Raw genomic sequence first — 27230 nt, 5'->3', positions numbered from 1 at the left:
AGAATCTTCCCTTCCAATATAAAGTAAGAAATCCATTATTGTACAGGTGTGTTACTGAGCACTAATTAGCCGATGTGTGTCTCTCTGTGTGACGTACGCTTACAGTTTACAGCCAACCTTTCATCCATATAAAGTAACTCCTGGCTTCAATTTAAAAAAAATTGTTAAAAAATGAATATGGAACTGTCAAATGCTAACGGTAAAGCTTCAAAATGTGGAGTCCAAAACCAATCTGTGGTTTAAACAGACCAAGCATTTAAAACATCTTGTGGGATAAAACCTTAATGAGCTTAAGCACAACACTTTATTAACAACATTGTTGTTAATAATAACAACAATGTTGAATTGTGAGAGTTTATTTGAAGTGAATAAACCAACCATGCATTTTTACCAGCATGTTATTAAAATATAAGAAAAGGTCAGATAACAATGTTAAAAAGTGCAGTTAGACTAAAAAGCTCACCAAGCACCAAAGATACTGCACAGTGGCTTTTTTTTTTAATCTTTAGTCATGACAAGTGCACCCTGTGGGATTTCATCTATTTGATGTACCACTGCAGTATTTTGCTAGAACAATGGCTGACTCTGGTCCAACTGCGGTACAATTTTACTTTTCAGAAACACTTAATTAAGTGAAAGAGCCTAACTTATGTGCATCATATACAAAAAAGCAGCCAACCACAATATCATGTTGAGGCAGCCTGTCTACCCCCAGAGTTGAAGCGTGACTTTAAAGAAAAATACCCACACAAGAGGGGGGACAAATAAAAAAAGGAAGTCAGGCTATTTGAAGTGGGTCCCCGTAGGTTTCTGTTCTCCGCTCGTGCTCACCAACCATTACCCTTACTGCTTTATTTCTGCCAAGCTGTAAAAGCAAAAGCATGCCGTCCTGTTCTCTCGCTGTGCATGAATGCAAATGCACAGACTGTACAGACAATGAGGCTAACCTTAGCGCTTGCTGTAGAAGTTTATTTTTAAAAGATTTCTATTAAATGTGACCCTGGAAAGAGTGACAGGACAGATAAGAGAATTTGTGGATGCAGCACGATGTCTGATAAAGTGAGGAGCGCACTTGAAGCGCAAGGCCATCTGGCACTCGGAGAGGACAGAGGCCTCGTCGATATCACTCCATTGATTTTGAGTTTGGTCCTTCTATAAAAGGTCACAATTAAGAGGTGGAACAAAAAGGAGGATAGTGATTTAAAAGATGGCCTTCCCACAGAAATCTGTAACTGTAATGATGCCAGTATTCTATTTATATTATTGAATGAGATTTTAAAAAGGTCACAGGTGAAACCAAATGGATAAAGTTATAGATATCTTAATTACAAATCATGGATCCACTATACAGTAACTTACATGTTTGCCTAATTTTCTCATAAAAGTACAAACCTACAAATATCTTAGAATCATATATTTGACTGTAATCCCTCCATCTCATCAGTTTAAATATCTTTTAAAAGATTTAATAACCCACCACCTGCCTGAATAGTACTGTTCTCCTAGTCTACTTTCGCCATGCTTCATTCTGGGTTATTTAATGACAAAGAGCCACTTGAATGGTTTCTTTGACTGTAACAGAAAGACAACTTCCTGAGGCCAGGAGGCCAACGCTTACTCTGGCCTTTAATTTTTAATGAAACAGACAAACACACACACGCGCGCGCAAACATGTAGCCAACACACACGCACCAGATACAAAGGACTACTTTTAAGGGTTTTACAGCTTCAGTCATACAGGCCAACCAAACACATACACAGCTACATTTTTATACATGGTTACAAATGTGCTACAGGCCCATTTAAGATAACGTGATCTGATATATGACCTATATGCATTCGTTTACCTGAGTCTGGCAGGGTGACTGGTTGGTGCTCGAGTGCATCCATCAGCTCTCTTTACTCATAATGGCTTCATCTCGCTTTCCTGTCTCCTCCTCTCCTTCCCTTTTTCCCCTCCTCTTCTCTCTTCCGCTCGACTACCCTGAATGCTTAATGATGGTCCCTGCCTTCCGGGAGCATGTAAACATGCCAGACGCACTATTGGCCGAGGCAGAGGAGTTCTTATGCGCTGATTGGCTGGGGCAAGCCAGGCATGGATGGCAGAAGAAAAACAGGTTGGTGGTTACCATAGCCCTACAGGATGACTGCTGTCCATAGTAACTAACACTAACACTAACACACACACACACACACACACACACACACACACACACACCACACACACACACAGTCCTAGACCCTCAGGACATGGTGAAGGTCCCCACAGACACAGAACACAAACACACTCAGACACATGACACACCCTCTAACATCAAGCACAACAAAGGATTTCAGAGCTTGTGAAGATGGCACGACGCTTTGCAAACAGAACCTGGCTAACAATGTAATTTAACTGTTAACAGCTGGATAATGACTCAGTTTAAGCTTTCTGATGAACAAAAATAACATCAAAAGTCAGTTTACTATATGTTCTCGTTGCTCTTTGAATTGATTTTGGAGTTAAATTGAATATTTCAAAAGAAACAGCAAGAAATTGGGGGAAAAACACAAGCTTCCACTTTCTTAAATTTTTACTTAAAAAATGTATCAACACCAAAAGCTCCAATATCAACAAAATATAACAAGAGCTCCCAGTCTTTCCAGTCTTGTTGCTAGGTCAGCTATCATAAATTTTAGTGTTTTTTTCCATAAGGCACTTAAATATCGTGTCATTTGGAAAGATATGTTAAACCATGTCTCCTAGATAAACAAACATGTCATGTTCATAAACGGTATCAAATATGGACGTAACTTAAACTTGCATTTCATTTAACGACCACCAGGGGGGCAATAGCTGTGGTTGCACATAGACTTATGGTCTTATAGAAGTCTATAGGAAACAGCTGTAAACTCTTTGTTGCTGAGTTTATGGGCTCAGCCAGTATATCAGTGAGTTAGGTCAAAATGATCAAAATACATTACGTCAGTCTATCTGACATGTGTTTTGCAGAAATCGTGTTCAGGGACGAGGTAACATACTTAAGTTGTGCTATAATTAATCTGCCTTGTATATTCGCTTACAGTTAGATGACCTCCAATGCAGATATCATAGCTAACATAATGTAGAAGGTGCTTATATGCATGCTGAAAACAGTTATAAACTCTTGGTAACCAAAATGAAATGCACAGTTACGTGGAATAAAATTATAAGATTTATGAGTAAAGCTGGAAACCGTTGCGATGTAATACAAGTGCACAAGTCTGTTTTATTTATTTTTTTCTATGTGTACCTTTTTCTTTTTTAACCTTTAAGCTCCTATTAGAAGTTAAGATTTGACTTGAAGCGCAGAGCCAACCGCCAAGTTTGCACTTCAATCACCAGCATTTAAGAGTGAAAGCTCTGTAAGCTGAAACTCTGCACACAGAAAATAAGTTTGATGTCATTTCACTACTGCAATAAAAGCACTTGGCTGCTTTTCAGCTCCAGTAATCGATGGCTTCTTCGTTTCAGTTTGTTTACTAGATGTAAAAGAGCCACCGAAACACGCAACGCAGAGCAAAAAGCTTCATATATTATTCACAAGGTTGTCACTGAATGAACCCAGGCGGCCACAGTTACAGTGGAAACACCAGCTGGGTTACCAGTGAGTGAGCGAGCAGCTAGCGTTATGACACGGTGACAGATTTCCCCCCTTTGCTCCTTCCAGCTGGACTCACCTAAAAGGATGAGGTTTTAACCGTATCCATATTTTAAGGTTTCACCACTTCTTCACATTCACTCCAATCGTATATATCAAAAGTAATTCATCTCTCTTTTAGAACTGAGAACAGTATCCACATTATACATCATGTCCTCTAAAGTGGATCCTGACAAGGAGATTATAAATGTCTGCTAGATAAACGGTGAAACTGTTCTTTTCCCATTAATGTTTCCAGGATCCTATATTCAGACACCCAAACCAGGGTGGAACATTGCGCAACTGTTATGGAGAAGCTAACATGATGCCCCTTACATAAAGGCGCACTCTTGAGGACACCCAATGGGAGGAAGATGTTTGAACACAAAGCAGAGTAGCGGTTTACTGAAGAGGCAGTAGAGATGGCTGCATTACATAACAACAGTGCTTTTAGGCTGACTCAGATTCTTTCTTCCCTACTGTAAGTGTGCATGTGTCTGTGTGCGCATGTGAGAGAACAGCTCTAAATGCGTTTCTATAGCTACAGCACAGACTCATCCATTTATCAACATAATGGATGAGCTTGAACGGTAGAAAGAAAACAATGCAAGACTTCACATGAAGCACAGATGAAATTACACAACACGGCTCCACTCTTACCAAGCAAAACCACTTCTCTGCCTCCACTTTCAATGCACACAGAACGAGTGCACATCAGTGTGCTAGGAGCAGTAGTACCAAACAGTAGTATCTGAATTATTAATAATGCTCTGATCGGGTATTTATCTTTTGACTGTAGTCACAGCAGATTTATTGAAATGTAGTTATGAGTACAGTCTGATTTTAAATATCACAAAGGAACAAAGGCGACCCTGTTGCAGGTTCTTGAACCTGTTGCTGCACTACTTGTGACCTTTGCATCTGTTCAAGAATTTCTGCAATTAAAATGAAAAGCCCAGGCTCCAACCTTTTACCAACAATGAATGAATGTCATCCTCATAGTGAATTGGGGATTTAAGAGGCTTGCTTGGCTTGTATTGTGTAGTGTTCTCTCTGCAGTCACACCATAGCTGACGTGTTTGGAAACACTACCAGATCCCACTGATTTGGATGTGTTGCTGTTGGCATCGAGATCAGAGCTAGTGGCTATTCAAGCAGAGTGAGAATGAGAGCGAGAGAGCTGGGGAGTTTGGTCCAAATAGATTTGTAGGGAGTGATAAATGAGACATCCCCTGTTGTATTAACCTCCCCTATGAAATTCTACTGGGAAGCCATCCAAAATTACTTTGCTGTGCCCCAATTTGCTGAAGCAAGCCCTGCGACAACCAACTAACTGCTAACATTAAACACTTAAAGACAGAACTGGGACTGCTGTTGGCCAGCAGTGAAGTCCATCCATTACAGTTTATATGCTGCTGAGGGAAACCAGACAACAAGACTGACAGTCTGTGAAAACCCCGTTTGATCAGGGATGTGAGGGTTGGGTAATTCTGGGCTGATATAGATGTGTAAAAAGATATCAAACCTTTCATGTATTCAGGGATTTTGCAAACTATGGTGTTAGACAGGTATTAAAGCAGGCTGGAATAATGTGGATCAGTGCTCCTGCAACTTCATTTAATGAGTAATTAAATGGGATATGCAGGTTAACTGCATACTAACATTCACGCAAAGTTAGTAGAGCTGCAGGCAGAAGATCCGCTGTGGTGACCCCTAAAGGAAGCGGCAAAGAAGAAGACAACTGTCACCTGTCTGTTGTTTTCTCAAGAAACTGAGCCTACAACATACACTTTAGAGTCAGCTAATATAATTCTCTTTTATGTGCGGTGTTTCTGTGGAAACCTATTTGAGAGGAATCTTCAGCATCTGAGACTCGGTGTATGATTAGTCAGGAAAGGCAGCAGATTACTATCACCAGCAACATGTCATTTATTACTATCCACAAGTAGTGGCAGCAGAAATGAGAGACTGTGTAGCCCATTTAACCCTCCACAAACAGCCAAATGGCCCACCATGACTCACACGGTAATATTTTTATAAGGTTTGCTGGGGCTGAAGTGACAGGATGTACCAAAAATGAGAAAAGATTTTTAATGCTCCCTCAGAGCTGCACATAAATTTGAGCCTTCCTCACTGCGGATTATGAAAATCATTTTTGACATATGTGCATGTCCGTGCACGTGCCACATCTGCTTTGCCAAGCCAAAATGCCCGTTTTCTAGCCATTACGTAATCTGGCTTTCCTTTGATGTTCCCTTAGCAGCACGTGGAACCAAAGCGAGCCAGAGACAAGTCTAGCTAATACTCTGAAGGTTACAGTGCAGGCTGGCAGCGAAGCAGAAGTCAGAGACCGTGTGCCACTCAGGCTGTGGAGGAGATAGTAACACTACAGTTCAGAGCTTTCTGTAAAAGTCAAAAAGAGGGAAATTATAATAGACCAGTGGTTGATTCAGAGATACGTCCAGAGTAAGTGTGCAAAAGGTATATGGATTGATTGGTGGATTATTAGCCTTATGGGCAACATAAGGGCGTGCCTGCCTATTATTTCATGGCAGCTGGGATAACTCCAGCCCTGAAAAAGCAGTTAAGGACATATATGGCTATGACTTCTGTTTAAATAATGAACAAAAAAAAAAAAAAGAATTCGCTACTGGATTTATTTGTTTCAGGATACAAAATGAGAAAAAACTGTTGCAAATTAAAAATGCCCTGGCACACAGAACAGTGAAAAACACATTGTAGGCCCAATTAGTTTTAATTAAGGTTTCTAAAACATCTACATTTGCATTAGCGGTGCAAGTGTAGTGTAATTAACCAGTTGGTGTAAATATTAGCAAGCTTAATGAAAAGATTTTGGCCTATGCATGCTGCATGTGAAACTCAAGTTCATTACTGTCCACTCTGTTTCTTTGGTTTAGTCACAAGCATCTGGAAAGTCCACTGATTAAGTTGTGTAACCAAGTTTGAGGGTACGGTTTTTAAGAAACCGCTAGGCCACGTGGCTAATCGAAGAACAGTCCTATTTGATATTGGAAAGAATAGACGGATCTAAAACTAGGACAAACTAGCACAGAAAAAAGTGAGCACCTATGCATCTGTGTGTCAATGGCACAGAGTTTCAACTGAAGCAACTAAGAAATAATCAGTGATCACCAGTGTGATCTGCAGTAGTGGGCTAACTGACGGAGTAAAAGGGGAGTTAAAGACAGAAAATGGACACAGCAGCAGCAACAAAACGCTTCTGAAATCAGATCAGAGGTAGAAGAAAAACCCTTTTACTCTGCTGATGATTACATCAACGTGATTATAAGAATCTGTGAGGAGCACATTTGAGACCGTCCTAATCAACCAGATTAGGACGATAGGAGGAAAAACAAGTAAAGAGGTGGAAAGGGTGAGAGTTTTGTTGAAGTAACACACACACACACACACACACACACACACACACACACTCCAACCAACAGCCGTCTGGGAGTCTACCACTTATACTGCTGACCGAACAAATGGATGACTGATGAGAAGTCTGAGCTGGTGATTCTGTTCATGTGCTTACATTGATGTGTGCGCAAAAGTTCTCTGTGCAGCTTTTATTACATTTAGCTTGCTTAGTCTGCATATATGTAGGTTTGTGTTTTATGACTTTCATTATTAGCAGAATATGTAGTGAAACAGAGATGCCTGTGGAAAATGCTGTCTCAGTGAGCTGTGGTTCACTCGTGCAGCTGAACAGAAAGACTTCAGCCTCTCTGGGGACAACGTAGCTGTGGCTTCCAGCATCCACTCCGCTTAGGAGAGTTAAGGATGTGTGGTCACTGCTTAACACAGTCATTAGCACAGTTTCAGAGGCTGAAGAGAAAGGGCAATTAGAGCCATGTGCTTAGTAATCCACTGACAGGCAACAGAGGGAGCTTCAATACTAATGGTTTAGGGCAGGACTGGGTCATCTTTCATCATTAACAACCAGGTGTTTGTCACACAAACAGAGCTATTGTCAACTTGTGTTGCAACCTTTTGTAACCAAGTGGTGTAGTTGTATTAAGGAAGTATATAACCATTTTTGTAAAAATTTCAAAGTAGTGGTCAATTCCCACTTCCCTTATCAGAAAAAAAGGGTCAGCTCAGCAGCCACACAGGCACACAAAGAGTATGAGGTGGATAAAGGGCAGGTGGAAATCAAAAGGATGATGAACTGACAGGTGCATAAAAAAAAAAAAGAGGATTGTGCCCTTTTCACGAACAATAGATCATAATAAAGCCCCGTTTCAATGCTTTTGTGATGGTAATAACCTGTCTGTGTGTACACATGCAGCCTCATACAGAACTTGAAATGTGTTAAAGCACAATGGGTGTTAAATTCAGATGAACTCTGTTAACCAAAAATAGCAAACGTTAGAATAGTATAGAGCTATAGTATAGTATAGTATACTGTGCTGTCCCTGCTTTATTCCCCATCAACACACTTTGGAGACAGGCTTGCTTTGACAAATCTTTATAGCCATCGTGTTTAGATTTTAGTACGTACATTGTTCAAATCTAAAATCAAATCAAATAAAACTATATGCAAGTCCAAGAAAAACGGCTTACAGCATTTTATATGTAACACTTTAACATATTTGTTTTTCGGCTCCATGCTGTAGTGGTCAACATGTTTGACTTGCACACAAATGATCCTTTTTGACATCAGGGGGGGAAAAACAACAACAACAAAAAACATAAAAACACAAATACACACAGCCTCAGGAGGTCTGGTCTTAGTGTTAGTCCTTAACCCATAAAATGGGATGCTGCATTAGGAAGGGCATAAATAAGTACTTTACTAAATCAAACAGGTCACTGTTGCATCCAATTGCCATCTCAACCCACAAATGCACCTTCCACACTGAGCTAGCATTAGCTGATAGCTCTACCCTGCAGGGAGAGAAAAAAGAAAAGAAAGGCAACAGTCAAAATGCTAAACTCTAGACTTCAACACAGTAGCCCAAAAACCAGTGAGTTAAATAACGAGACTATATACCCACAGATTGGGTCTCAGCTTTAGCGTACATACACAAGAGTGGCATTTAGAGCAGGGCGATATGACCAAAAATATTTATCACGATATACATTTGAAAATTTGCGATAACGATATAACTGACGATATAATTGACACTAGACAAAATACTTTACAACTCCACAACTTTATTAGTGCAAAAAAAACAAAAACATCAATGTATTTTCACTTAAACAAGCAGCTGTTTTTTGCATTAAAGTTATATAAAAGTTTAACAGCGCCGTGTACATAAAATCGTTTCGAAGTCAGTAAACACAACCATAATTCAAACATAAGGCACACGGGATTATGAGGGGCACTGTCGATTTTCAGAAAAATCAAAGGATTGATTCTTATTCTCCGTCGCCACCATGCTTTACCCAAATTCTATCGCAATATTTTATTTTCTTATAGTTGCCCAACTTTATACCGGTATTACCGTGAACGGTATAATATGGCCCAGCCCTAGTGGCATTCATCTTCTCGAGCTCTTGGCAGGAACGCAAAACGTGTCTTTCTGAAATAATCTAACAACTCTTTAAAGTCTCTCTAAAAACAAACAAACAAAGCTGATCAACATGATATAAACTATGGGTAGTCTACTTGTAACACCACAGCTTGGCATTTACGTTGGTATTACTCATTTCCTCATCACATCAAGTTAAAAGGAAGCCCAAAAGCCTTACAATAAAGTACCACACCTTAAATTTGTGTGATACCCAAAGAGAACCACATGTGCATTGCAGTACATTAGCAACATTATCACTAATGCATAAATACCTTCACTGCCAGTAACTACTGCAAGGTCTCACTTAAGTATCTAATCAACAGCATCGAACAGAAACCACGTTTCACCTTTCTGTTTTTCAGCATCTTTATCACACCCCCAACCCCATCTCCATCAGTCTTTCCTGTTCACACCATGTCCGCACATTAAGATATAGTAACAAAAGTGGCAAAAGACAATTCTCAAAAGGCTATTTCATGCACCCAATACACCTAACACACACACGCGCAACACCTCAACAACACACAAACAGCTGTGACTGCATGGATTTGTGTACTGTTGCAAAGAGCTTCACACAGCCTCTGTTCTAAATTACAACAAGCAAAAACATAGTTCGTATTCACTTTATGTAAATCATCCAAGCGCAAAAAAAAGGAAAAAGGAAAAAAAAAACAATCCAAGGTCAGACTAATTTAGGTGACAAACTAATGGGAGCAGTTTTGTCTGTTTCATTAATCGACATCGTAACCTGACAGCTGCTCTCATGCAGTGTACAGTACGACGGGGGAGACTACATCGCAGCATAAAGACTACAATAAGGAGTGGTTTAAAAATTCAGCATCAGACAGCTTGTGTCCTCGATAGGATGGAACATAAAGTTATACCTCCAGGTTGTAAGCATGACTCACTCTGCCTCACACTATATAATCCCTGGGCTTCCCCATGCTTCTATGATTACTGGCCAGCAGAAAGCCTGACGGCAGTGGGCATGAGTTGTTGCCACTAAAAGAAGTGTGTGTGTGTGTGTGTGTGTGGTGGCCTTGGGTTGAATGCCTTGTTATAGACAGCCATAATAATGCACACTAATTGGAAGTCCGGAAAATGCAAAGTGTTCCCTGTGTGCAGATCGCTGGGGCTGTAACACGAACGGGCAGCGGATGAGATAGAGAAGAGGGGGGTGCAGGGCAAAACACGGAGAGGTAAAGCGCACAGAGAAATGAGAAGTGATGAGTGGAGAGGAGTAAAGTGATGGAGGAGAGGTACGTACTGCTGTAAAGGGTGTCGATCCAGGAGAGCCGGGGCAGGCCGCGAGCACTGAGGGGCTCCATCCTCTTTTCCTCTCCCCGTCTCAGTCGCTCTCCCTCTTTCTTATGTCTTCAGTTCTTCTCTGCAGCTGCTTTTTGCGTTGCCTCGCTTCTTTTCTCTTATCCTTGAAACGCAGCCTTCATCTCGCTCGGAGAAGCAAGAAAAACCATTTGGGGGAAAAATGTCAGAAGGCACCCCGGGGTCCAACAGGCTGACAAGCAAGAGAGCTGAAGAAGGAGCGAAAGACAGAGGTGTGCGTCTGTGTGTGTGAGAGAGAAAACAACAGGCTGGAGACGGACACCGCCGACCGTTGCTAGGGAAAGGGAGAAGCACTCATTCTCTCTCGCTCTCTCTTTGGCTTGCTCTCTCACTCCCACCCACCCCTCCTCTCTCGCTCTCCTGATTCTGCGTGAATGCCTCATCAGCCTCACTCGCTGTCTCTCTCCCCCCCCCCCCCCCCCCCAGTGTCTTAGCAGCGTGTAGAAGCCGGAATTGAGAAGCCGTGCCTAATGACTGAAGCAGCGAGGTTTGCGAGATGTGAATCAACTGACAAAATCTCAGTTTCTCTCTTCATAAATGAAACCACTAAACCCACTAAAATCCAAAGTTGCTTTCACGATCTCCATCTCTCCTTGCGCATTAGGTTAGCAGCTTTTTTCTTGCATGTAGATACAATTTGCTTACTCTGACTTTGTTGAGCACATCGCAGCTTGAATTTTTTATCTTGTTCTTTAAACGTAGGTAAATGTTACTCAAGTTTTAAGAGAACTCTGCCTAAGAAAGTCAGTATTAAAACAATGTTGCAGCATGAGATGCTAAGATCAAAAAACATCTTTGTGTCAGGGGTTCAGCAAACATCCTAAATATAAAATAGGCTAACAATAGGCTAACTGCTCAGACTGAGGCTTTTTCTAAAATGTAGAGGAAACATATACAGCCAAAGAGAAACCACCCTTCAGGAAAAAAAACTGGGTTATCTTCCCCTGATAAAAGTTTAATGTTAAATCCACTGTGTGGTTATGTTTTGTTAATATAGCAATAACAAAGGTAAGTATGAAAGGTCTTTCTGTGGTTTTATGAGCCAAACTAGTCGTAGCTGTACTACATGATGAGTTCAAGATCACAGCCGCTTGGCTGGGACGCACAATTCACACTTTGTGTGAAACAGAGTCAGTCATTTAGTTCAGAGAGAGAGAGAAACCGAGAGAGTGTGGCGGGTTCACTTGTCACGGTTTAAGCTAGTTCTGTTCCCGTGGCAACAAAGAACATGAAAGCAACGCACACATGTGCATGTGCTGTGAAAATGTGCCTGCATACTGATGCTGTGTATAAGACGATATAATACAGACTATGATAGATGGCAATAGAAGAACCATGGAGCCGGTCTACTGTGTGCATCACCAGGAACAATAGCTAAAGAATATTTAGAATAAATGTCTGGAGCTCAGCCACAGCTGAATTTTTGAGGACTGAAGCAGATGCATAGGGACTAAATAGTTCAAAGTTATTTTGAGAAGTTAAAAGGATGGGGTCAACGTTTATTCACTTTCCCCCACTGTATCAGACTAGTTAAGGAATGTAAAGTGAGAAACCACTTAACTCCACCCTACTACCTGCTCCAGTGTTTTAGAATAAATGACGGTGACAAAGAAATTATAGCATTTTATTGCATTACAACCCAAAAAGAAGTTGGCATTTTCCACAATAGTGGCTGGGATCTAGCGCAAAATCCAGGAAATCTTAATTTTTCAATATGCAATTAAAAATGTCATGCTGTGCTTTATTGATTTTTTTTGAAATTAGCAGGCTTTAATGGGCACATTAGCACATTAGGTCTCCTGTTGCTCCCTGTTCCCAGAAAGAGACCTGGCAGCATTGCCGCACAGCACAATTCCTCTTCATCAGGCCCAACGCCCGGCGAGTTTATTAAGGCATGTGCTACATAGGAGGCCAATCATCGGAGACGAGCATCGTGCCAGCGACAACAAAGCCTGATATGAAACGCTCCCCTCAAACCTCAGATCTCCTCCCCCTTCATCCTCCTCTAACCAGCATGGGGGAAGGAAAGATGGGAGGGTTGAGAGGCAGAAAAAAACTTCAATTAGGACACAAAGGCTGACAGGAGGAACCCCACAACTGCTCCCTGCCTCTTCCCCCAACCTCTGCAGGCAGAGCACCTGGCCCCGAGCTCTGCTCTTTGTTAGTCTACAGCACGTGTATGTGCCAGCTGGAGGGAACGTACACGAGTTAAACGACCTGGCATCCCATGAGCCTGTCTTGGTCGTGTGTGTGTGCACGTGTGTGTGTGCGTGTCTGTCTCAAGGCATTTAATGTATTCCTGCATGTGTTAATCTACATCAGGGTTATTAATGAATATAAATGTGTCATTGTGATGGTGGGAAAGCACACAGGCGTGACAAAAACCACACACAAACTCAAGGCGTACACGCACAAAACATGGGATTATGTAAAGGGAAAGCCAAGCGGGCAGAGAAGAACACGGGGCTGGTGAGTGGCACTTCATCAAATATAGATTGATCTACTGTACAGCCTTACACCTCCTTTGTCTTAAATCTGGGCCAACAGAGACAGACACACAGACACACACAGATGATTGAGGGTTTTGAAAGCAAATCTGCCCGCCTCCTCTTTCCAAATACCTCATCGTTCAACGGGGATAGCCAAACAAAGAGTGCACACATGCCATGCTCAAACACACAAACTGTATTTACACCAAACTGCGTGTTCTGAAGACATTCTGGAGCTTCACAAAGCTACATTTAGAAAATATGAATAAACAGTCAAACTGTGTAATAAAAACCCATTAGTAACTGTCTCTGAACCCTCCCAAACACACACAATTTCAGTCTCTTCAAAGTACAGCACGTCAACAATGCGTCGTTCTCTATAAAGGTTAACTTTCAACAGCAGTCCTCTACTATGTGTGTGCGTGTGTGGTTGCTGGACAAGATCTAGATGTAAGGCACTCATATTCTTTAGTGTATCCACATAGAGATACACACTTTTTCCCCTCAAGACAGATCACGGATTGTGTTGGAGAGACACGATGTTCCTTTGTGTCACAGACAACATCTACTCAGAGTTTCCCCTTAATTGGACACTTTATTTAAACAATTACATGCTTGTGTGTTACAAAAGGCCACACATCAGTAGCCAGCACAGCATGAAATGTAGACCATACAAAAAAAACCTGGATATTTAAAACAGAAAAAAAATCAATCTTTGCTTTTGATTAGGTGTGTCATCCCACTGTGAGCTAATGTGAACAAAGGACACTGGATGTGGATGTGTACTGTGTGATACTCACAGGCATATTTAGGCCCTGCAGAAATCAATGGACACGCATCTGGGACAGCTTTTAACAGCTTGAACTGAAAGTAAGCTTTATAGACAGCTATTACAAAACATCAGAGAAAGCTGGAACTCAAAGTGGATAAAAAGCAAAAATTATGATGCTTTATCAAATTTAAAAGCTCCTAAAACATCACACAGCATGTCCTTTGAGTATACAACTGCACAATTAATTTCTTAATCATTCCAAAAGGTCTGCTGTAATCACGTTTAAATTTTTCCTTTATATTTTGCTTGGTTCGGTGTGTAATCACAACAAGGCTCTAACTAACAAGAACCTGATAAATCCCAGCTTCCATAAAAAGACACGATGATGCATTTATTTTATTCCCCATTTTGTGACTGTTGTGTTTCCTGCACTTCACTTGAAATTTCAACAAAGATTTCCTGTCATGAAGGAGGAAGTCGCTGTGGTCAAACTGTGGTGTATTAGAGTGTGAGTGCGTAATTTGGCTGCACAGCATCCCACCAGCCAATCAAACTGCTATCCACTCCTCTCCCACCCCTCTATTCTCCCTTTTCTACCCAGATACCCCTACCCCACCTCACTCCACCAACCCCAACCATATCCACCCCTTTCTGCTCTTCGACCCCGACCACAGGCCTGCGGGGGTGACTGGGTGGAGGTGGCAGCGTCTATGTGTGTGCGCCTATGTGTGTGTGGTGCTACTCTTTCCCTTCAACCCCACTGGCTAACCACGGGAACGTGAACTGGCTGATGAAAATAAATGAAAACAATTTTTTTTTAAAAAAAAGAAGAAGACGAGGACCAGGGTGGGAGTCTAAACCCTTCAACATCCTGATTGTTCAACAACCCCCCCACGCCCACACTTCCAGCATTCTTGGTTGATGTACATACGTGAGTGGGGCTGCGCACGCAGGAAGCAGACAGCTGTGTTTCCAAATAAGTGAATTCAAACAAGCCTAATGAAGCACTGGAGCAAAACACACCCCACAAACATATAAAAAAAATTTTTTGACAATAAGCACGGATGGAATTGGTGACATCAAAGCGAAAATATTCACTGAATTAAAGTGAACTCTTCTTCCAAATCACAGAGACTCTCTAAGTGGAAGCAACAATGATTCACATCTACAGATTAACTGCTACACACACACATTATATTAGAATTTCACTGCAATAATGTCAGCATTTTATTACCGTTAAATTAGTTATGATATATATGGATATAGATGCCAATCAATAAACTCCACTACAGTCGTCTACACTGTAAGGAAGTCCAAACATGCTCCTTGGAGACTGATGATGACATTTTCTCGAGATGTGTGTTTTCCCCACAAATCCCTTTGTTTTGGGGGTTGGGGGAGATGGCAGCAGGGACGAGCAATGACGATGCATTATTAAAAAGGCCCGAGTGCAGCACTGATGAATGTGCGTCTATTAAATGAGAATGTCTGAGATCATTGTTTTATTATGTGTTACTGTCTGCTGGTCGCTTTATTTTGAAGTAAAATCGAGCGCAAAAATAAGTCATTTGTCTCTCAGCCGTTGTCATGATCACTGCTTTTTTCTCGGTCCAGCAGCTCAAGGTTTTTACCAGTCCTGAAATATGGTCAGAGTCATTCATCCAACACTGTTCTTTGACTCCATTCCTGCTCCCTCTGTGCTCCATGAACGTGTGTTATTAAAGTAACACCAACTCTTAACAGCCTTCTATCCAATTCACAAAGCTTTTGCCTACACACACAAAAAAAGGCAACAGAACGTGTGTGTGTGTGTGCGTGCGCGCATCACAGCATGTGCTTTGGCAGGCGAGATCCACTGTCACCTCATTTGTCCTGGATCTCATCTTTAACTCCTCCACCATCCAATTATTTGGAACGACAGTGTCTAGCAGACCCCTGTGACGTGTGTGTGTGTGTGTGTGTGTGTGTGTGTGTGTGTGTGTGTGTGTGTGTCTGTATGTGCTGTGTTAACCCATTTATGATAAGATAGAGCTTCCTTAAATACAATCCTTGGCATGTTTGTGTCAAGGAGACAGGAAGAGAAAGGGACAAAGAGATGTGTGTGTGCGAGGGAAAGGCTGTTTATCTGGTGTCTGTCCAATCACAGCTTGATTGAGTTGATTTCCACATTGACCTCAATAGATCAAAGCGAATTCAGCTGGCATAGGATGAATATGCTCTGCTGCTAGTGCGCTCTCTGTTTCACTCTCACACTCACTCTAACACACACACACACACACACACACACACACGCGCGCGCGCAGTAAAAACACATGTGGATTTATGCAGTTTGCAGATCATTAGTGGTTATTTCCCACATATACACAGGGAGCTTATTTTATGTGTGAAACCATCCCAATGAGGTGACAACACAACGCTGCACAATAACACAGTTTGCCTGTTTGTTTGTACTCGACAAACCTAACTGTTGCTTAAGTTATGCCGACAAAGTGCTAAGCCACCATCGGGTTCGCGGTAACAAAGACTAAAAGCACACGAGAGCGTGGAAAGAGAGAACAGTAAAGAAATCTAAATTAAGAACTACTGCACTCTAGTGTTTAGCATCGGTCAACACAAGCTAAGACACCCAAACAAAGACCTTCACTGTGCACACTGGATGGAAATATTGTATGAGAAAATAGCTGGGCATGTATTTGTTATTAGACTGTGTCAGACAAACTACTGAGTCTCAAGTTTGAGCACAAACCCACTTGAAATCCCATCACTTTAAACCTCCGCTCATAACAGTATCTTAAGATGGCACTCCTGCAATTTAGTGTTCCCCATAAAACTTGAAGACTCACAGGGGGGACGTTAACAGAAGAACAGACAAAATCAAAACGAGAGAGATTGAAATATCCGTCAGTATCAGTCAAGCTCTTAAAAAGCTGGGACCTACAAGTTTCTGCAACAGTAAAAAGAATATCAGCTGAATACCAATCTAAGGATTAGTGTATTGTTTTGTATCATACCTGGATATATGACAGAATTACAGGAGCACTGCTGCAGTGCCACAGGACCTGTCAGAAATATGACTGGCTCCTAGTAGTACACCAGGATTAAGCTTCAGAAGGGATGTTGGGATGATTTTTATAACTGTTTTCAGCTACAAAGCAGAGATTTACCATTTCCAATGAAGGAGAATGAATGAATAAATGAACGGAAAGTAAAAGTACTGTGATTCTAGACTGTGTGTTGCTTGCTTATGTTCTGAAAAGTAAACCTGGTCAACCAATGAGATGTGAGAAACATGACATTATTTTCACACGATAGCTGATTTTAACAGTGGATGCAGTAATACTGATAATGGATACTGTCTTTCGCCACTAGCTCACAGACATAAATACATAAATAAATACTATAAATACAATTTCTAAAACACATTTGATTTTATTGTTACATAAAACTGCATATTGGACAATTTTTAAAACTTGATGTAAAACAAGTTAATCAATTTTATGATTTGTTTTGCATTATCTGACCAAAAGTGACCTCTTGCATTGGTCTACCATTATGTATGCATTCATAGGCTTTATGTAGACCCTCCTTCATTTATGTTTCTTTCAAACACTAAAGGCAGTCTTAAAAATTTGATACATCTCAGCATATTATAACCTGCAGACATTGCCTTGATGAGCTCTGCAGATTCAGCATTACTTTCACTTGAATCATTAAACAAAGCAAAACCATTAAGATCACAACCTTATAAAAGAAACACTGCTGCTGTTAAAGATGCCCACACGAGGGTGCTGTAGCCATCTAGTCCACATCCAATGGACCACCTCCCACTGGTGGGAAATCCATCTAGCATTAGGTCTCATGCAGCATACCCAGATATTCAGGTTTTTACATTCCAGGGCACTTTTTGTAGAACCAGGGCAGGTACTAAAAAGTGAACCAGCATTTTTGGAAGCTATGAGGTGTTATCAGTGGTTCACAACAACCTACTGCATTCTGTCAAAGAGAGATTCAAAAATCAAGGAAAAATTCAAAATGTTAGGTGTCTGCTGCTCCATAAAGCTGCATAAATACAGCTACTGATACTGTGCAGCAGAGCTGAGTGTGCTTGATGGTTGAGCTTCTGAAAGCTTTGTTATCTAGTTTGCACTCCCCCGGAGTCAGGTTAACAGTATCATCAGGATAGAGTACACCCCCACACACACACACACACGAGAAGAAACCAAAGAGAGAGTGAAAGATGCTTTGTAGAACAGTGGCAGATCTCTCTCCATTCATCCTGACAAGTTTGTTTTGTTTATTGATAAATGCATGGCCAGAGAACAAGCCCTGACACACATTTTTGTACCTTTCAGCTTCAACTGAAAAATGAAACAAACAAATTATTATTAGCTGAATACACACTGGCATTGAGGTTTTTAGGATTAATGAGGACTCATTACGCTCTTGTTTTGCGTTTCATATGGTGGAGGATTGCAAACGTGGACAAGTTTTAAACAGCGAGGTCAACATGTGTGCAAGTAAAACTTCTGAGCCAAAGACTGTGCTCTGCCATGCCGGGCACACAGCTTCACGCAGTAAACTGTGATGCTGTAAGCACAGCAGCCCCACCCATATTATATTTCGCTTTTATGAGGGGCAGCCAATCAAAAGATTGCAGGCTTAAAGGTTGGGTGAAGTGAAGAGCTTATTTCAGACAGTAGATGAACTGAGAGAATGTACAAACAGCCAGCAAAAGATATTGATCATTTCCAAGAGCAATTCATGCAAAGCTACTTTCAAAATGGGCCTTATTGAGGGTTACTATGCACAAAAGCACAAACTGTCCACACAAAAGGAAAGAGTCTAATAAATACAGATTATAAGTTTCATTAGTTTTTTTGAGTTTTTATTGGTTTTTAAAGTCTACTTTAAAGGTAACTATCCATCCATCCATCTTCATCCGCTTTATCTGGGGCCGGGTCGCGGGGGCAGCAGCCTAAGCAGAGAAGCCCAGACTTCCGTCTCCCCAGCCACCTCCTCCAGCTTATCCGGGGGATCACCAAGCGAAGTGAAAGCCCTCCGCCACTTGGCTGCACCTAGAAATCCTGTCCATAAAAATTATGAACAGAACCGGAGACAAAGGGCAGCCCTAAATTTAACTACTTGATCTAATTTACTTAATTTATTGTTTTTTCACAAGTTTGAATGTGTAGTTTCAGTTAAGTATAATAACTTTGGTACATGTTAACTTACTTAATTTTACGCTTGAATAAATCAATCCCTACTTCCTTTTTGGGGGGGGCGTGTTTTTGTTTGCATACAAAAATTTGTGAGAAAAAATGCGCCAACAAGTGATCGTTACGCATGAGAACACAGCATGAAAACTCAACAGCACCAACAGGACACCAGGTTAAAGTCTCGTCAATATAGAAAAATCATGGCAAATGTGGAGTAACGAATAAAATAACTTACAAAAAGGAAAAAGAACACAGTCAAGGAAAGTTACACAATTAGCATGGCCTTAAATGAAATCCTTGGAGCAAACAGCGCTCTCAGTGACGTGCTCTCAGTTCCTTTGCCAAGACCTTGCGGCTAAAAGAGTAATTATGACAGAGCCCCAACAGACAGCGTCTGATTCTTCAAGACTGAACCAACAGCCTGAATAAAGCAGGAGGAGTGATCCTCCTCCAGGTATAATGCTACATCGACTCCTTTAACCACTGACCCGCAGGTTCTGGGTATCTCGGGTTTCACAGCGACACTTTATACCCAACAGAAGCCACTCCTGTGACTTAAGAGTAATTCCCTCCGCACCCCCTCACGTATCTCTACCACGGACTTTGCATTCCTGGCAAATGCTGTGAACGTTTAGATCAAGTGGTTTCAAAATGCAAAGCGTTTCACCTGCTAATTGTCCATCTGTTTCCATCTCCGCTCGGCAAGAAGAGGAAGCGAAAGTGATGACTGTGGAAAATGATGTCCTTAAGAAACTACAAACTGAGAATCTGGGTAAAGGTGTATTAACGCTGTTGCACTTCAGTGAATGCCAATGTTTCTATTCATTTTTGGTGTGCAGCTGAAAACAAACAAATGCCTTGAGGTCACAGGAGGAAACAACCGATTGGGGTTGGGGGATGGGAGATGCAAGTTTGGGTCATGAGAACATGTCCTGGCAGGTGAGAAGGCTAAAAACCTCCTTATTATTGAAGTCTATGAAAACACGCATATATTTTCAGGTTTAAACAAGGATCCCATCTGACACAGTAACACCATCAACACGAGGACTTCGCACACCAGCAGGTTGAATGTAACAGTGTTTTCACAGCTCTATTATTGTCAACCTACATATCTGAAATTTGGAAGTGGTTACTGAAAATTATATTCTCATAACATGCTCACTAAACTGTGGTAATGCCCTGCTATAAAATAAAAGAGGGCAGACCACATATGTCGCTAGTCCATTTACCAGAAACTAAGCTTTCTAAACATGTGGTTATGAGATGTTGCATGCTGAAAAAAGGAACATTGTTTTCTCAAGTTTTGTTCTCCCTTTTAGCCAAAGTCCAAGTCTGCAGACGTCTTCTGCATTTAGCTTCTGTGTGCAACATAGGATTGTGAAAAGGGGTATCATTTACAAGGTAGAGTCCCTCAATTTCCTGCTTCTGCTGGATTAAAACTTGACAACTACACAATACAGCCCGCTCACTGCGAATGAGTTCACACGTAAAAATACCCTGATGCCACACGGCTGGTGCACAAATTATGTCAAGACTGAAAGAGTGATAAAATCTGACAGTCGCTGTAGTGTCTGTGTGAAATCTCTAATAAACTAACTGATAAATTCAGTTAAATATGTACAACTGTAAAAAACAGCCAAACTGGTGTTCAGTCTAACATAATAGAGCATCACAACTGACTGTAGTTTGAAGGATGTTGTGTTCTGCACCTGTTAATAAAGTTTAATCAATAAACACAATATAAATTATAACTCACTTACATCGGTATTCTTGCCTTAATCTTTAAGCACTTATATTTCATAATGCATTTTCCATTTTATGCTAAACGTCACGTTTTTACAAGCAGTGGTGCTCGTGCTGATTAAAAAAATAAAAAACGGAATTAGGGTAATATGGATTTTTCTTCATAGCAAAGTTCGGGTCATTACATTATTATAAGCACATATAGTAGCGTTACACCACAGCTGAGCAACAACAAGCTTCTTACTAGTTCACGTCCCCAATATTTTAGCCCTTTAAACTACCTCAAAATCTTTAACATCATCAAGTCAAAAATCTCTAAAAGGTCTGATTATAAAATAAAACCTCATGTATTGATCCCACTCAGGGGAAATTTTTGGCATCGTGAAATAAAAACCAGGCTTCTATAAACGGATCTGCAAAGTTTAGCTTTCATTCAGAGCAAATGGAAAGTGAAACACATTTCACAGCAATTCTTCTTTGGTTTTTGGGTCACTTCGTTCTATCAAACTACAATTCACACTACATAATGTCTTGGGTTTTTTTTTTCTTCGTTTTTTTACTTATTATTTACGTGTAGGAACTGAAAGCAGCAGTCTCAACAGATTACATAACTTGCACCAGGATTCAGAGAAGTGAACATTAAGTACCAGGCTGACAGCGTTTTAGAAGCATGCAGGGCTCTGTGGGTCCATATGCACCCTGGTGTCTTACCACATTCACACACACCACACTGGGGTCTCCATGGCAGCCATATCTGTCAGCCAATCATAAGTGACCTGCCTCTGAGTGTCTCTGATTTTAGATTTAGAGCAAGTTGGGTTTTTTTGGTTTATTATTGTTAATAAAAGAGTGGCGCTGTTTCTATGTCAGCATGCAAATCGCACCTATATTACGGTAAGACTGATGAGAGCTAGAAATGCATCAACGGTTTGTTTGGTTTAAGCCCACCCCCACCCCCCTTTCAGATGACACAAATTCTGTTTAAATGAAAGAGATTAGAGAGAACGATTAACACATATCTGGTGCTCCTCCCTCGAACCCTACAAAGTTAAGTTGTGGAGAAAAACTGACACTGGAAAGCTTGAATCTAGTTTAAATGTAACCTGTCGTTTCTTTACCGATGAAAAACTGCAATATAAAGTCATTTTAAACACAACTGGGCAATTTCCTTGGAAAAACTCTTGAATTAGCAGGATTTTCTCTTCTTATTTACCATAGGTGGCAGTAAATTAAAAAAAAAATTAGCTTTTGGACACTAGTTGGAAAGAATAACAAGGAAATGACATTTTAAATATCAAATTATTCTAAGCTGCTTTCATACTACATTCAAGTACACACAAATGGTTCTCTCCTTTCAGCTATATGAATCAGTTAACTGACAGGAAAACCACAACTCTTAGGCTCTCCTAGATCGTGCAGGTGCTCATCTTGATTTCAACTGAGAGAAATTCATGTCTAGAAATGAGCCTGCACTTCCTGTCCATGCATCCCCCTGTGTTAAAATCCTGCTGAGCGCAATAATGTGAAATGAAACTCGGTGAGAGGGATAGCGTCGTTGTTTGTCTCTGTGTTTGCTTAGAAATGGGTTAAATGAGGGTGAAAGTAAGGAGTAATTCAGCTCAGCCCTGTCCCACAGGACATGGAAAGAAACCACTTATTACTGACTTGAGAGCACAGGGTTTTGTTTTTTTCCTAGATTACATAAACTTTAGAAAGGTTAGCCTCTTCCTTCTCTTCTTAACGAGGAAATCTTTCTCACATAGCTGTGTCCCTGTAACAAACCCCTGAGAGGGCCACACCTTTTCTTGTTTAAGACGAACAAACAAGTCCAGGGAGCAACGTACACCTGCACCCAAAACGGTAAGCTAGTGAAAAATTAGGAAACAAAAGCAAAGATTGGATCCTGGAGTCATATTATTAGAATAATGCACACAATGGTGCTACTAACTTTTTTTTTTTTTAATTACAAATTTAACATGCTCTCCATTTGAAATAATACACCGAACACTAAAGCACAATGTAATGACCCCCAGATCATCTTGATGTTTCAAAGACTACTTTCACTTCTCATAGGTAGTGGTTTTCACCAGGAGGACATTGCATCACAGGGCTTTGGTTCACACGGGGCTTTGTGTCAGGTGACAACAGCTGAAGTGCGTCATTTGAAAGTGGGATTGCACTGAGAAAAATTCTGCTATGTCGAAAAAAAAAACCAACAGGAAAAGAACACCACAAGTCACCGAGGCCGAGTTAGGTTTAACTAGCACAGAGGGGAAAGACGTTACACGTGCAGGTTACAAATTTTGGTTTTGCGCATGACGGTGCAAACGTAGTGGTGTCTTACTTGCAGCATGGCAGCAACTTCAAATAACATAAAACCTTCTTCACCCACAGAAGAGGAAGAGTTCTGCAACAGATGCTATGGCCCCCACAAATTGCATATAATGTAGCCACGAGCAGAGTCTTGATGTCAAGATTATAGTTTCAGTTTGGTAAGAAATAGATGCCACTGAGACAAACCGAGACATCTACAGAACATTTTTTACCATTTAATGCATTTAATTGATGGATCGGTAAAACATTAACAGCATCACCCAAAGCATCTTCAGCAGTGCCTAAAACCTGTGTGCACTATTACCTCTGTAACAATCTTTATAAAGCAGCACTTCACTTTGACTTTTGCCTGCATGCATGCACTTGTGCACACGCTGTGCTAGATGTACAATGAGCACCAAGCAGCATTCGGCTTTCTTATTTGCATTGCACGTCCTGACTGTGCATTTCACATCTCTGCTGTAGAGCTAAGGTCAAGGCTTTCGCAAACAAATACAAATTTTCAGGCCCACATCCATCTCACAAGCAGGCAATGATGCTGCAAAACCCACACCTCCTCCACCATCACAGATACATCCTGCCTGCTTCCCCGCGACGCATTCATCACCAAGGTAACACAGGAACAAGTTGAACCATAAATAGGATTTTAGCTTTGAGGACTTTGACATGGATTATTTGAGTGAGTGCTTCTACTGTGAAGAGATTTCAGATTTGATGGATATAAAAAAATATATATATTTAAAAAAAAAAAAAAAAACCCATAAGGGTAGATCATTGAACACTGATATTGATGGTGAGACCTAATATGTTTTTCCTTGTTATATTCCTTATATTTAAGGTTCCAATGCAGGCTGGCTACTAATCATGTGACACGTGCTGAGACTGCTCTAAAACACCCAATTCCAGGCATTTTTTCTACTGCTGAATCTGCATGACATCAAAAGAAGAAGATATTCCCAATATAGTCATCTCAGACACACGGCTCTGGCCGTGAGCACTGAAGTTCCACCCACTTGCTGTTTAAATCTATTGTTTGCAAGTGACGACCTATTAGAAGAGAGCGGAGAAGACAGCAGACAAATGATGGGCTCCATTAACGCCCAGTATAGAATAAACAAAGATTACTTTGGACTGGGAACCATGTAAAACTAGTCTAATAGAATTCAAGATTGAAAATACAGCAAATGAAATGAGCCGAATAGTCTTTTTAAACAATTCCTTACAAAGGAATTGTAAGAAATTGTAAATTTGAGACCTCAATTGGTCATTTGAGATAATCAATTGCCAACAAAAATAATTACGACTCATTTTTGATCTTTTAGTTCACAGTTTTACCTTTTAATTCACAACTACAGCAAAGTAAAACGATGCTTATGCGTTCAATGGTTACGTTTATGGAGGCTTTCATACTCGTAATTGATTTAGGTTTAGGTTTGACTGTACCTGTGTCTATCTTAGCTCTGTTGCCTAGGAAATTAGTATGACGGGGCAGCATGTGGGGAGAGATTACACTGATTTAAGGTTACTTTTGTTTTCTCAGGACTGGCTATCACAGTGTCAAATATTTACTTTGCAGTAAGTCGGTGCACTAGCTCGAGCTGTCAAACTGTCATGTAGGTGTGAGCACCCACAGCATATGCTGAAGCTTCAGAGGCTGAGAACTGGAGATCATAGTTTTAAGAGAAGAGCACAAGCTTCCATTTACGCCACTGAAAATGGAAACAACATGACAAGCACATTGTTCCAATGCTGCACATACTACTTGGGACAGGTCTGGACAAGTGCCGCTTATCTGGAATAAGAAAAAGGAAACTCAAAGGAAAACTAGAAATGTGGGTGCCGTATTCAACAATTAATTCCTAATAGAGTGACAAAACATGCTTATTCCACGGGCTTCTTTTCTTACTTAGTGATAAAACAGGTGAAATTTCTATTAAAAATAATAAGCATTTTCTTTATTGTGCCTTTTTTTTTTTTTTTTTTTTGTGCAGTTAGACATGAAAAGCCACATTAGCAGCATGACATGGCAAGCCTGCCTGGTGGGGAAACTGCAGTCCAATCAATCAAGGCTTTATTCGCCGAAATAGGACACCCCCCCCCCCCCGGACCTTACACACACAACACAGACATCACATGGGGATACAGGTCGGAGATCGGTAGCGTTACAGAAAAAAAACCACTGAAATATACACTACAATGGGAAAGTACAAGAGGAAAAAAAGAGACCTCTACTCATGCTGGGCTCCTGGGAGGACAGCATGAGAACAGGAAACAAAAAAACTCCTCTGCACAAAAAAAGCACATAAATGTCAACAGCACAACATCATGGAACACGTGACCAGCCAGTTAACCGTCAAAGAATAGTAGTATAAGAAACCCGCCAGATTTTTGGAGAAACTAAAGTTCATTTGCTCTGATGAGCAAATCTAAAGAGTGTAAGGTTAGTGGAGATGCTATTTTGAATTTTAGAGTACCTAGAAAATTATCAGAGTATGTCTTTTCCAGAAGTTTTCATCCCAACAATAGATCTGCACCTCTTTTTGTCCATGTTTCCCTGAGAATCTCTGCAAAATTGGTGTTAAAAAAAGAGCAGCTATAGGTACTTGTGATATATTTGAACACCATCACTAGGAGGGAAAGGACAGCAGTTATTGCTTCACTTCACAGGAATAACTTCTAACCAGTGTTTTGTCTCTGACATCAGCTTGCTGAACTTCTTACATGGAAAATTCCTTTCTTTAAAAGTTGTTGCTAGACTTTCTCAGAGCTTGCTGTTTCAATTGCCCCCACAGCATTTCAGTGCAATTCACTGCTTCTGTCTGTCATGCAAATCAGCTTTATGGAATCTCAGTTAATGACTTTACCCTCATGCACTTTGACAGCAAGAGTTGCGATAAAAATTTTAGGGTTATTTTTGAATTTGCCCTTAGACTGAACTTACCCAGGTTGGCCATAAGCAGCCACCTGAAACCTACTTGAAGTTTATTTCTCTTCATTTGAAGAGTTTGTTTCCTTTATCTGTGTGTCCTGGTTAATGAAGAGCACTTAAAAACTTGGCACAGTCACAGTACACCCTTCAAAATATCAAAGAAATCCCCAAACAAAACATCCGCCTCATTTACACCATCGTTTCTTTTTGTGGCATTATTTTTGATACGTTGGCTCCAAATATACAATATTTCACCGAAACATAAGGGCAAGGAAATCCTCCACTTATATACCAAAGTCAAAACTTAATGAAATCTCTGGCAACGCTTGCTAATTAGAGAGCCAATAAACTGACATGTTATTGAAATTGGAGAACAGATACACACAGGCTCCATAATCCAATGAATAAATAAATAATTTATGCTTTTATGCCTTTTTTCTCCTCAAATTACACAGACATTATCATATGGAGTCTTGAGTATTGGAGATGCAGAATACCTCCTGACCATCTCTGAGGAAGTTCTAATAACTGGAACTTCTGATAATATTAAAATCCAATAATATTGATTATTATGGATTTGAAAGTTTGGCTAACGTCAGGATGATCTATTTTTTCCCCCCATCTATTTAAACTATTAATATGATTGTATGTCAGTGTCGTGTGTGATTTGTTATTCTTTATCGATACTGTCCAAATACTTCAAAAAGCCAAGAGTTTCCCATCGCTTTCATAACTGCAAAACATTTTCTTATTGTACATTTTGATATGGCATTCACTCAAAAGACTGAAACACCATAACGTCATGTCTTATCACTCAGTTTTTAGAGTTACTGTTATTCGCTTTTTTTAAACTACTGTTATAAATAATTATCTATGTCTAACAGTTGAAGAGCTTCGCATTTAAATACCTGACATCTTAAAAAAAAAAGAAAAAAGAAACAGTTACACATCTTAATGTTTTCTTTCCTGAGCTGCCAGATGCTTAACAAAGATACATGCAATAGACAACAGAAACAGGAAATAGTCCTCTCAGAGGGCTCCTTCTTCTGGCAATGCGACTAGAGAATTATGAACTCAATTAACAAGCAGGTCGTTCAGCTTTCCTGCGAGATATAAAAACATATTTTCCTATGGAGATCAAAGCGGTTATAGGCTAAAAATAATCTTTTTTCCTTTGGTATGCCTGCGCTCAGTAAAGATATTTCTG

General features: G+C 40.5%; 1 protein-coding gene across 2 annotated transcripts in view; it reads right to left on the bottom strand.

Annotated features, from left to right (window-relative positions):
* The window catches only part of abr (ABR activator of RhoGEF and GTPase), a 119201-nt gene that overhangs the window by 86946 nt on the left and 5025 nt on the right, over positions 1 to 27230 (bottom strand). The window contains exon 1 of one of the 2 annotated variants that reach the window (XM_085288600.1): positions 10464 to 10804. The exons of the other annotated variant lie outside the window; for it this stretch is intronic. Coding sequence (XP_085144726.1) covers positions 10464 to 10524 — 61 coding nt within the window. The 5' untranslated portion in view covers positions 10525 to 10804. Of the gene's footprint in view, positions 1 to 10463; positions 10805 to 27230 lie in introns of those variants that run through there. 2 annotated transcript variants of the gene reach the window in all.

This window comes from Mchenga conophoros, linkage group LG10 (assembly GCF_057382185.1).
Source record: "Mchenga conophoros isolate Kocher_MC1m ecotype Shallow Benthic linkage group LG10, M_conophoros_male_GT1.1, whole genome shotgun sequence".
NCBI classification, from domain to species: domain Eukaryota; kingdom Metazoa; phylum Chordata; class Actinopteri; order Cichliformes; family Cichlidae; genus Mchenga; species Mchenga conophoros.
Note: the sequence above shows the minus strand (reverse complement) of the source record. Positions and strands in the feature narration are given on the sequence as shown.